At 44.9% G+C, this 13,491-nt stretch overlaps 1 protein-coding gene across 4 annotated transcripts in view; it reads left to right on the plus strand.

Moving 5' to 3' along the window:
• nutf2 (nuclear transport factor 2) overlaps nt 1–13,491 on the plus strand; it is a 75,772-nt gene that overhangs the window by 39,435 nt on the left and 22,846 nt on the right. The window contains exon 6 of one of the 4 annotated variants that reach the window (XM_038806809.1): nt 4,944–5,097. The exons of 2 other annotated variants lie outside the window; for them this stretch is intronic. In XM_038806809.1, the coding sequence (XP_038662737.1) occupies nt 4,944–5,054 (111 nt within the window). In that variant the 3' untranslated portion in view covers nt 5,055–5,097. Of the gene's footprint in view, nt 1–4,943; nt 5,098–8,848; nt 8,909–13,491 lie in introns of those variants that run through there. One more of the 4 variants, XM_038806811.1, reaches the window with a different exon arrangement.

The following is a 13,491-nucleotide window of genomic DNA, read 5'->3' on the forward strand; positions in this document are numbered from 1 at the left end:
AAGTTTGGACCAGCTATATAAATAGTGTGGGTACAAGAGCATGTCAGAGGGTGGGAATTTTGTGCGAGTGACTGCCGAACCAGCTACAAGGCACAAGTCAGGAGTGTAATGGAATACTCACCACTTGCCTCGATGAGTGCAGCTCCAACAATATGCAAGAATTTGACACCATCCAGATCAAAGCAGCCAGCTTGACTGGCAAATCCACCATCTTAAATATTCACTCCCTTCACCGCTGACGCGCAGTAGCAGCATTGTGTACCATCTACAAGATGCGCTGCAGCAATCCGAGGCTCCTTCAAAAGCACCTTCCAAACCCGCAACGTCTGCCACCAATAAAGACAAAGTGCACGGTGGTTAGCACTGCTGCCTCACAGCACCAGGGACCCAGGTTGGATTCCAACCTCGGGAGACTGTGGAGTTTGCATATTCTTCCTGTATCTGCCTGGGTTTCCTCCCACAGTCCAAAGATGTGCAGGTTAGGTGGATTGACTAAACTGAATTTCCCCTAGGTGGGGATTACGTGAATAGGTTGGGCCTGGGTAGGGTGCTCTTTGAGGGTTGGTGCAGACTCGCTGGGCCGAATTGCCGCCTTCTGCACTGTCGGGATTCTATGATTCAATGACCAGAGCAGCAGGTGCTTGGGGATCCCACCAAGTTTCCCTCCAAGCCCCACACCATCCTCAATTGGAATTATATTGCCGTTCCTTCACTTACTGGGCCAAAATTCTGGAACTCCCTTCCTAATGACACTGAGTGTATCTACACCAGATGAATTGCAGCAGTTCAAGAAGGTGGCTCGCCACCACCACCTTGAGGGCAGTTAGGGATGGGCAATAAATGCTGTCCGAGCCAGTGACATCCAGATCCTCTGAAAGAATTTTAAAAATCATGTTTAATAATCCCCTGTGAGATAAGAGTTCTAAATTTACCTCTTAATTATTATGTGACTAGTGAGTCTATTTTCCCTGTTATTTAATTTCTGACCAATAGAAACCTTCTTTGCTGTTTAGCATCACAAACATTTCAAAATCACGTAATTCACATGTGAAATATCTATTAAGGTTATTATAAACTTCTAATTGTAAAACAAGCCCCAACTTCTCGAGTCTTTCTTCAGGATTATAATCTTTCTCTCCTACTATTATTCTTTTTTTTTCTTTTTTAAAAATAATTTTTATTGAAAAATTTTGTATTTATATAACAACAATGAACTGCAATAAAATACCAACAATAGCAATAATGATGAGTCATAAACATTTGCCCATCCTCAATGAACAACAAAACATATTAACAACAACTTAAATTAACACAATATTAAGTTAAATAACCATAGAAAAAATAGAAACAATAATAAAGGACACCCCCCCCCCCCCCCCCCCCCCCCCCCCCCGATCCTCTCAGGGTAAATTTGACCCTCTCCAATTTTATAAATCCCGCCATGTCACTGATCCAGGTCTCCACACTTCCACTGCATCAAGATCCTCCGCCGGGCTACTAGGGACGCAAAGGCCAAAACACCGGCCTCTTTCGCCTCCTGCATTCCCGGCTCCGCCGCAACTCCAAAAATCACGAGTCCAACTTGGTTTGACCCTGGATCCAACCACCCTCGACACCGATGCAGCACCTTGAATTGGATGAGACTAAGCCTCGCACATGAAGAGGAAGAATTGACCCTCTCCAAGGCATCCGCCCAAGTCCCATCCTCTATCTGCTCCCCTAGTTCCCCCTCCCATTTAGCCTTCAGCTCCTCCACTGACGACTCCTCCACCTCCTGCATTACCGTATAAATGTCAGACACCTTCCCCTCTCCGACCCACACCCCCGAAAGCACTCTGTCCATCGCCCCCCACGAGGGAAGCAAAGGAAATTCCTCCACCTGTCGCCTAGCAAACGCCTTTACCTGCAAGTATCTGAACATGTTCCCTTGGGGGAGCCCAAATTTATCTTCCAGTTCGCCCAGACCCGCAAACCTCCCGCCAATAAACAGGTCTCTCAATTTACTGATGCCCACCCTTTGCCACCCCCTAAATCTCCCATCAGTGTTCCCTGGGATGAACCGATGATTTCCACCTAATGGAGCCTCCATTGAGCCCCCTGTTTCCCCCCTATGCCGTCTCCACTGTCCCCAGATTCTTAGGTTCGCCGCCACCACCGGGCTCGTGGTATACCTCTTAGGAGAGAGGGGCAACGGTGCCGTTACCAGGGCACCCAGGCTCGTACCTCTACAAGACGCCATCTCCATTCTTTTCCACGCTGCCCCCCCCCCCCCCCAACAACCACCACCACCCATTTACGCACCATTGACACATTGGCCGCCCAATAGTACCCCAAAAGGTTGGGCCGCGCCAGCCCGCCACTATCCCTCCCTCGCTCCAGGAAACCCTCTTCACTCTCGGAGTCCCATGTGCCCACACAAAGCTCAAAATACTGCTAGTCACCCTCCTAAAGAAGGCCCTGGGGATGAAGATGGGCAGGCACTGAAAGAGGAACAAGAACCTCGGAAGCACCGTCATTTTGACGGACTGCACCCTCCCCGCCAACGACAATGGCAGCATGTCCCACCTCTTGAACTCCTCCTCCATCTGATCCACAAGCCTGGTGAAATTATGCTTGTGAAGAGTCCCCCAGTCCCTGGCCACCTGCACCCCCAGGTACCTAAAACTCTCCCCTGCCCTCTTAAGCGGGAGCCTACCAATTCCCCCCTCCTGGTCCCCAGGATGCATCACAAACACCTCACTCTTGCCTAGATTTAGTTTATAGCCTGAAAAGGTCCCAAACTCAGCTAGCAGCTCCATCACCCCCGGCATCCCTCCCACCGGGTCCGCCACATACAGCAGCAGGTCATCGGCATACAACGACACCCTATGTTCCTCCCCACCCCGCACCAAACCCCTCCACCTCCCTGAATCCCTCAACGCCATCGGCAACGATTCGATTGCCAATACAAACAACAAGGGGGACAGGGGGCAACCCTGCCTGGTCCCTCGGTAAAGCCGGAAGTACACCTACCTCCTCCCATTCGTGGCCACACACGCCATCGGGGCCTCATATAGCAGCCTCACCCATCTAATAAACCCTTCACCAAATCCAAACCTCCCCAACACCTCCCATAAGTACCCCCACTCCACTCTATCGAAGGCCTTCTCCACATCCAGCGCCACCACTATCTCAGCCTCCCCCTCAATCGCCGGCATCATGATGACATTCAACAACCTCCGCGCCCCCCCCCCCCCCTCGCTACGTTGACACACATCATCTACCCCCTGAAAGAGCCGGCTCATCCTTGCCCTTGTAAGGTGAGCTCTGTACTCCACCTTCAGTTGTATCAGCCCCAACCTTGCACAGGAGGTGGAGGCATTCACCCTCCGGAGCACATCACACCAGAACCCCTCCTCCATACCCTCTTCCCAACTTTTCCTCCCACTTTGTCTTGACCCCTTCTAGCGGTGCCTTCTCTTCCTCCAAAATAGCCCCGTAAACCGCCGATACTACCCCCTTCTCCGGTCCCCCTGCCGTCAGCGTCTCCTGCAGCAATGTGGAAGCCAGCTCTACTGGGAACTCTGTAGCTCCTTTCTCGCAAAGTCTCGAACCTGCATGTATCTAAATATTTCCCCCTGCTCCAGCCCATACTTCGCTCCCAACTCCCTCAATCCCGCAAATCGACCCCCAAGAAACAAATCTTTTAGTGTCCTAATTCCTTTCTCCTCTCATCTCTGAAAATTTCCATCCCACGTCCCTGGCTCAAATCTATGGTTTCCATTTATATTCAATACACCTAAATGGAAAACACAAACTATTTTGTCTTTTTATCTTTTTTAAATGCATTGTCACCTTTTAAAAAAATCTATGAATCTGGGCGGCACGGTGGTGCAGTGGTTAGCACTGCTGCCCTACAGCGCCGAGGACCCGGGTTCGATCCCGGATCCGGATCACTGTCTGTATGGAGTTTGCACGTACTCCCCGTGCTTGCATGGGTCTCACCCCCACAATTCAAAGATGTGGATTGGCCATGCTAAATTGCCCCTTGATTGGAAAAAAAATTGGGTTATTTACATTTATTTTTAAAAAAACTATAAATGTTGCAATCTCTGCTTGAATAGCCATGTTCATTTTCAAATAGTTTAGGTGCTTAGAAAAAAGTCAGTAAAATTAAGACACATGGTATTGAAGGGAATGTGACATGTTTGGTCAAAGGTCACAAAACTGATAGATAATGAATGTTTTCACAATGTTGGGACGATTGCTCTTCTTTATATGTGCTAATGATTAAGGTGGGGGGAAAAAAGAATTGGGGACTTGAAATTAAAAAAAGAATTTATGCATTTAAACCTGTAGATTATTCACTTGCACTCTGTCACAAATTTGCATAGATTGGATGAATGATGTCTGACTTCGACTTGATGTTTGCAGTAGGTCAGCTACTCACTTGAAATTTTAATCTAATTTTACTTTGTGCTTGTTAACCTCCACAGAAAAATTACTTGACTTTTTCAATTAAAACAGCTGGAATTGTAGAAGATAGCAAGAATCCAGGGGCAGAGTGAGAGAATTGACCAAGTGCAGCAGGGGTAATTCACTCTTGACTCCCTGCCAGTTTCTAAAAATTGTATGCATGAGAATCAAATCCATGGATCATTTGTACTAGTTTAGTGTGAATATGTTGGCTGAAATGTACTGGAATTGGGACTGATCTGGGGGTCAGGTCGACTTTGGAAATCATCATGTTTCACATCCTCAAACTGATCACCTGTAGGTTTTACTCTTCCTCATTTGTTTCTTCTTTGGATTATTGTTAATAAAAATATATCCTGGGGTTTATAGAGGGAAAAATCATAAACCTGTTAGCTTTTGATATGGAATCTTCTAATAGATAGTAATTGAAGAATGCAGGAATATGAAATGAAACTTGGTAACCATTTGTTATTTCATCTTTTGCTCAGGCAGATGACGACCAAGTTATAGGCTTTCAACAAACATTTTTGTTGAAATGTCTTAGTGATACCTGGGTGTGTACCAATGAGGTCTTCAGGCTAGCACTTCACAACTTTTAATAAATGAACACCTCTCTCCTCTGTTTGTCTTTCCTCCTTGCCAGTAAGCATTAATTTTTGCAGTTTTGCATGTGTGTGACCTTTGCAGGACATTGCATCATGATCTTGTCCATGTGAGTTTTTCTTATCTTGAATATTGCGTTGAATTTTAATAATTTCATAGTTTGTGAATATAACTGATTATAATTTGTACCTCCAATGTGCAAAACATAAGCTTTGGATGTATACCATCCTGTGCCAGGATGTGCTAGTATTGCTGCCTCACAGCGCCTAGGACCCGGGTTCGATCCCGGTCCTGGGTCACTGTGGAGTTTGCACATTCTCTCCGTGTCTTCGCGGGGTCTCACCCTCACAACCCAAAAAGATGTGCAGGGCAGGTGATTTGGCACACTAAATGCCCCTTAATTGGAAAAAATTATTGGATGCTCTAAATTAAAATAAAAGAAAAAAAGTATATAAAACCCATGTCAATTTAATGCCATTGCATCAGTACCATCAGCTAATTTGCACGTGTTATTTGTGTGTGGTTGCTGAATGTGTTAACTGTTTATTGATAATTAGAATGGGGCATTCATTTTGCACGAACCTAAACCTTGATCTTTAATAAACTGCTGTGTAAGTATACTTTTTTTTATGGAGAGTGTGAGATTTTGCAGATTTTGCAGGCTTGAAGTGATTTAATATGAATCATATATAAAAGAGACAATTGTTGACTGATGAGAAACAAAAATAACCAGTAAAAGATGTGCTGGTTGTAGAGTGTCAGATATTGTCCACAATGATTTGTAGTTTTTTGTCTTTGGGTGCAACCTAAAATTTGACCCATTCTGTTGATGCCAAGGAGCCGGGACCGATGTATTCTCTCGACCTCATCAGAATATGCTCAAACATTGAATTTGCATAAATCAGAATTGCCAGCCATGCCTTTTTAGTCATAGGTTGTTGGCTCCGCTGGTAAACCCCACATTTATTGCCATCCCTAATTGTCCTGGAGGTAATAGTGAACTACTGCAGTAGAGTGGAATGTGACGCTATGTGATGAAGGAATGGTGATATATTTCCATAACATGATAGTATGAGAATTGGGCAGGAAGTTAGTGATTTTATTCTTATGCACCTGCTATCCTTGTCCATCAAGGAGGCAATGGGTGCAGATTTGAGAGGTGCTTCCTAAGCAACCTTGGATGAGTTTCATACAGTGCATCTTGTTGGTGGTACACACTACAAACATGGTGCGCTCGTGGTAGAGGAATTAAATGTTCAAGGTGAGGATGGGGTTCAAATCGAATGGACTTCTGGTGTTGAACTTCTTGCATGTTTTTGGAGATGCACTCATCCAGGCAAGTGGAGAGAATTCCAATGTACTCCTGACTTTGCCCTTGTAAGTTGTGTGAAGGCTTTGGCGAGTTTGGAGCTGAGTCTCTGCCTGTGGAATACTTAGCCTATGTCTCCTCTTGTAACCATAATATTAATGATTGAGTGGATGTTGGTGAGGGTGATGCCATTGAATGTCAGGTCGAGGTCGAGTCCAAAGACGTGCAGGTTAGGTGGATTGGCCATTCTAAATTGCCCTTAGTGTCCAAAAGGTTAGGGGGGGTTATTGGGTTACGGGGATAGGGTGGAAGTGAGAGCTTAATTGGATCGGTGCAGACTCGATAGGCTGAATGGCCTCTTATGCACTGTATGTTCCATGAGGTGATTAAACCGTATCAGACTTTGGAGTCTGGTTCTTAAAACATTTCAACTCAATTCAACCATCACTCATGAACAAAAGTCACAACATATATAAGAGCCTGATGGGAGCTTTTTAATTTGATTTGCTCGTTGTCATAACAGAACATTAAAATAAATTAGTGTCACTGAGGTGAGGATATATTTTATTAAAATGCTTCAAAAATTACAATTAAAAGACAAAATTAAATGACTTTTTTTTGCCATGCCTGAAAATCTATTCACTGTTGAAACTATTCCCCAAAAAAGCAGATTTTCTCCTATCTTAGACAGGGACATGGCCAGTTTAGTAGATAGATTTGTTCAGATGACAGGCATAAAAGACTAGGGATATATATCCATATTGGCCAAAGTTCCATGATCTTTCAAGCCACTTAATTATCTTGCACCCAATTTATAGGAACATAGAAGACCATTCAGCTTGTCGAGCCTGTTCTGTCATTCATTTAGATTTTTAAAAAATTTGTTCATGGGACATGGGCGCCGCAGGTTATGCCAGCATTTATTACGCATCCCTAATTGCCCTTGAGGGGGCAGTTAAGAGTCAACCACATTACTGTGGAGTCACATGTAGGCCATTAGTGAACCTGATCAGTTTTTACGACAATTGACAATGATTTCATGGTCATCATTGGACTCTCAATTCCAGATATTTTATTTTAAATTCCATCACCTGCCGGTGGGATTCAAACCCGGGTTCCCAGATCATTATCCTGGGTCTCTGGATTACTACCTCAGCGACAATACCACCATGCTACCACCTCCCCGTGGCTGATCATCTACCTCAAAGCCACTATCCCATATCCCTTGATGTCACTCTCCAGAAATCTGTCGATTTCTGTCTTGAACATACTAAATGATTTGAGTTTCCACAGCTCACTGGGGTAGAGAATTCCAAAGATTCACACCCTCTGAGTGAAGAAACGCCTCCTCATCTCAGTCTTAAAACAGTCTAATCCTTATCCTGAAACTAGGTCCCCCGTTTTTATTTATTTGTGGATCTGGGCAAGAATGCAGAGGAAACACCAGATTAGTATAATAAAATCTATGCTGATTTAACCTATGCATTTCTGTCCAAAGTAGAAATGTTTTTCATCCATGGCAAGCAATTGACCATCTGGAAACACTGGAAAACATTAACTATGTAAATGAAACACAATATCAACCAGCAGTTTGCAGTGGCAACAGTAATTCTATCTTGACAGAGTGGATACCAGTTGTTACAAAACTTAACGTATGTAATGGCTTCAGAACCAGTTGGTCAAGTGTATTCAGACTTGTTGCTCAAAGTTCATCTGTTTTTCTTCAGTTATCTCTCCTCGCTTCTTCAGATTATCCAGGGTAATGTTGCCATGGGTGCCAGGTGTTCTCCAGTAACATACCAAAGGATAGCTTTTCAATTATGAGTCTTAAAATTGAATTTAGTGACTGATTTATGAGACCATCCTTCTTAAGGATAGTGCAGGATGATGGAGTGAGAGTCATGGTTGAGCAAAGCGGGCTGAATTGACACTGACCAAAATGCACGTTATTCAAGTTGAACAGGATTTGAAATAAACGATATACATAAGGAAGTAAGGAATTGCTGGGAGTTGATGGGTCAGGCAGACTGGATGGTGTTTTCAATATTCCTATCATCCCTATGTTTTCCCCCTTGAGGATTGACTTACCCTATGCACTCTTAATCATTTCTCTATACCCAATGCATTACACATTTATTGGATACATTATTCCTATTGTCCCTGTGCTTTCCAAGCTCCACTTGTTCCCTGTTAACTTCATAGTCTTTGTTCTTTCACATCACAAAAAAGATTTGAGTATAACAGTAAAGAATGGAAAATAGGCCTACTCGAATCAATCCCTTATCCCAGTCTAGTGGAAATGTTATATTTGCTGTAGGGAAATGATCTCCTTTAGATAAAAAGACCAAAACTGAACACGGTACTCCATCTCGGGAAATTATGTCCTCCTTTAGATAAAAGGACCAAAACTGATCATGGTACTCCATGTGTGGCCTCACAAATCCCCAGTACAATTGTAATACGACTTCTTTACTTTTATAGATTGGTTACAGCACAGAAGGAGGCCCCCACCTGTTGCGTCTGTGACGGCTCCCTAGAAGAGCAACTGAGTTAGTCTCACTCCCCTGCCTTTTGTTGAACTTGCATCAAGAATTTAGGCCGTGGATTGAATGTGGCTTGCAGTAAGTAACATGGAAAAGCATTTTAGCAGAACTAATAGTTAGGATTTGGAATGTACTGCGTGATAGGGTGGTTGGATATAGATCTAACAGTAGCGTGGGTTTCTTCCGGGTGCTCCGTTTTCCTCTGAGTCCACAGATGTGCAGGTAGGTGGATTGCTATCATCGATGCGGTGGTTAGGGAACTGAGCCTAGGTAGAGTGCTCTTTTGGGAGGTTGGTGCAGACTCGATGGGTCAAATAGCCTCCTTCTGCACTGCTGGGATTCTAGGATTCTTTAGCCTTCAAAAGGGAATTGGATAACTACTTCGAAGGAGAAAAGATTACAGGGGTATAGAGGAGGGTGAGACCAATTGCTCATTTAAAGAGCCACGTTGACTTGATGGGCCAAATGGCCCCTATCTGCTGTGATTCTTCAGTGCTCACTGTTATTGGAACTGTACAAATGGTAAGTAAATATTCATTAAAATTATACCAGAAAATAAGGTTTTTGTTATGGAAATATTCTTAAGTGGAGCTTTTCAAAGAACATTCAGGATCAATCAAATCTTGTACAATTATGAAAAACAAGTATAGTAAGAAGTCTTACAACACCAGGTTAAAGTCCAACAGGTTTGTTTCAAATCACTCACTTTCGGAGCACTGCTCCTTCCTCAGATGAATGAAGAGGTAGGTTCCAGAAACATATATGTAGACAAAGTCAAAGATGCAAGATGATGCTTTGAATGCGAGCATTTGCAGGTAATTAAGTCTTTACAGATCCAGAGGGAGGGGTAATTTCAGGTTAAAGAGGTGTGAATTGCCTCAAAGTGAAATGAAAATGAAATGGAAATTGCTTATTGTCACACCTTGGTCTGCTCTAAAAGCCAACTATTTAGCCCTGTGCTAAACCAGGACAGTTAGTAAAATTTTGCAATCCCAGGCCAAATGGTGGGGGGTGAATGTAATGCGACATGAATCCAAGGTCCCGGTTGAGGCGGAACTTGGATATACGTTTCTGTTGGGCGATTCTGCATTGTCGCACGTCCTGAAGGCCGCCTTGGAGAATGCTTACCCGGAGATCAGAGGCTGAATGCCCTTAACTGCTAAAGTGTTCCCCGACTAGAAGGGAACGTTCCTGCCTGGCGATTGTTGCGCGATGTCCGTTCATCCGTTGTCGCAGCGTCTGCATGGTCTCGCCAATGTACCATGCTTTCCTGCAGCGTATGAGGTAGACAACGTTGGCCGAGTCGCACGATTATGTACCGCATACCTGGTGGGTGGTGTTCTCGCGTGTAAAGATCGCATGTTGATGATCTGGCACGTCTTGCAGAGATTGCCATGGCGGGGTTGTGAGGTGTCGTGGTCGCTGTTCTGAAGGCTGGGTGCTGGGTAGTTTGCTGCAAACAATGGTTTGTTTCAGGTTGCGCGGTTGTTTGAAGGCAAGTAGTGGGGGTGTGGAGATGACCGTGGCAAGATGTTTGTCTTCATCGATGACGTGCTGAAGGCTGCAAAGAAGATGTTGCAGTTTCTCCGCTCCGGGGAAGTACTGGACGGCGAAGGGTACACTGTCGGTTGTGTCCTGTGTATCTTTTTTGAGGAGGTCGGTGCGGTTTTTTGCTGTATTGCGTTGGAACTGTCGATCGATGAGTCGAGCGCCATATCCCGTTCGTACAAGGGCATCTTTCAGCATCTGTAGATGTCTGTTACACTCCCCCTTGTCTGAGCAGATCCTGTGTATATGGAGGACTTGTCCATTGGGGATGGCTTCTTTAATGTGTTTAGGGAGGAAGCTGGAGAAGTGGAGCATCGTGAGGTGATCCATGGGCTTGTGGTAAAGCAAAGTGCTGAAGTGACCGTCCATGATAGAAATGAGTGTATCCAAGAATGCAACCGATTTTGGAGAGTAGTCCATGGTGAGTCTGATGGGATGGAACCTATTGATGTCATCGTGTAGTCATTTCAGTGATTCTTCGCCGTGGGTCCAAAGGAATAAAATGTCATCGATGTATGTGGTGTATAACATGGGTTGAAGGTCCTGTGCGGTGAGGAGGTCTTGTTCAAACTTGTTCATGAAGATGTTGGCATTTGATGTGCGAATTTGGTCCCCATAGCTGTTCCATGTGTCTGGATGAAGAACTTGTTGTCGAAGGTGAAGACGTTGTGATCCAGAATGAAGCGGATGAGTTGCAGAATTGTGTCTGGAGATTGGCAGTTGTCGGTGTTGAGTACTGAGGCTGTTGCAGCAATGTTATCGTCCTAGGGAATGCTGGTGTAGAGTGCCGAGATGTCCATTGTGATGAGGAATGTTCCTGGTTCAACTGGTCCATGGAAAACCTCACGATGCTCCACTTCTCCAGCTTCCACCCTAAACGCATTAAAGAAGCCATCCCTAATGGACAGGCCCTCCGTATACACAGGATCTTCTCAGACGAGGAGGAGCATAACAGACATCTACAGACGCTGAAAAATGCCCTCGTATGAACTGGATATGGCACTCAACTCATCAATTGACAGTTCCAACGCGCCACAGAAAAAAAATGCACCAACCTCCTTAGAAGACAAACACTGGATACAACCGACAGAGTACCCTTTGTCGTCCAGTCCTTCCCTGGAATGGAGAAACTACGACATCATCTTCGCAGCCTTCAACATGTTATCGATGAAGACAAACATCTTGCCAAGGTCATCCCCACACCCCAAATACTTGCCTTCAAACAACCGCGCAACCTGAAACAAACCATTGTTTGCAGCAAACTACCCAGTCTTCAGAACAGCGACCATAACACCACACAACCCTGCCATGGCAATCTCTGCAAGATGTGCCAGATCATCAACATTGGTACCACCATTACGCATGAGAACACCACGTGGTACATACTCGTGCAACTCGGCCAACGTTGTCTACCTCATACGCTTCAGGAAAGGATGTCCCAAAGCGTGGTACATTGGCGAGACCATGCAGATGCTGCGACAACGGATGAACAGACATCGCACGACAATTGCCAGGCAGGAAAGTTCCCTTCCAGTTGGGGAACACTTCAGCAGTCAAGGGCATTCAGCCTCTGATCTCAGGGTGAGCGTTCTCCAAGGCGGCCTTCTGGACGCGCGACAATGCAGAATCGCCGAACAGAAACTTTATAGCCAAGTTCCGCACACATGAGTATGGTCTCAACCGGGACCTTGGATTTATGACGCATTACATTCACCCCCACACCATCTGGCCTGGGCTTGCAAAATCTTACCAACTGTCCTGGCTTGAGACAATTCACACCTCTTTAACCTGGGATTACCCCTCTCTCTGGATCTGTAAAGACTTAATTACCTGCAAATGCTCACATTTAAAGCATCATCTTGCATCTTTGACTTTGTCTGTATAATAGGGATCGAACTGTCCTTAGCTCCTTAGGCTAACCGCTGCACCACCATGCCACCGGAACTTACCTACTGCTGGCAAGTTTGGTCAAGGACTGACACCTCGGGCTTGTGATAGAGCTTTTCTGGAGCAGGCTGATACATTACTTACGTTTTCTTTGTGCTAATCATATGGCCAAAGTTGTTCTCTTGTGCTGTCAATATTTTTAAAAAAAAAATAATTTTTATTGAAAAATTTTGAATTTATACAACAATAACGCACCATAGTAAAATACCAAAAATAACAATAATATTAACAATCATAAACATTCGCCCCACCCCCATGCACAACACAGCATTTTAACAACAACGCAAATTAACACAATATAAAGTTACAGAATAGAAACTACAATAAGGAACCCCCCCCCCCCCCCCCCCCCCCCGGTTGCTACTGCTATTGACCAAGATACCTATCTTTGCGCCAGGAAGTCCAGAAAAGGCTGCCATTGTTTACAGAACCCTTGTATTGATCCTCTCAGGGCAAATTTGACCCTTTCCAGTTTTATAAATCCCGCCATGTCACTGATCCAGGTCTCCACGCTTGGGGGCCTTGCATCCTTCCACTGTGGCAGAATCCTTCGACGGGCTACTAGGGACGCAAAGGCCAGGACACCGGCCTCTTTTGCCTCCTGCACTCCCGGCTCTACCGCAACTCCAAAAATCGCGAGTCCCCACCCTGGTTAACGAGATACATGAGAATTGCTGAAGCAAGTGCAACATATGTCGACTTCCAGCATCAGTCCAGGAACAAAGAGTAGTAAATATGCCTCCCAAGCTGAAAGCTTATAGAGCAAAAGTCCTGCCATCTTTGCTGTCTGCATGTGAGATTTAGTCTGTACTAATATCATACCAAGCTTCTGAAGTCTGTTGTGGACACAAGATCCCATGGCACTATTGGAAGAAGAGCAGCGTCATTTTCCAAATGTTCTGGCCAGCATTTATCCTTCAATTAAAATCACAAAATAGAGTAACTGATAATCTATCTCTTTGCCATTCGGATTTTGCTGCGTACAAATTGGCTGCTCTTTAAAAATGGTTCACTGGTTGTCGTGATTTTAGTATCATAGAATCCCTACAGTGCAGGGGGAGGCCGTTCGGCCCATCTGCCTCGACC

Source organism: Scyliorhinus canicula, chromosome 9, assembly GCF_902713615.1.
Source record: "Scyliorhinus canicula chromosome 9, sScyCan1.1, whole genome shotgun sequence".
NCBI classification, from domain to species: Eukaryota; Metazoa; Chordata; class Chondrichthyes; order Carcharhiniformes; family Scyliorhinidae; genus Scyliorhinus; species Scyliorhinus canicula.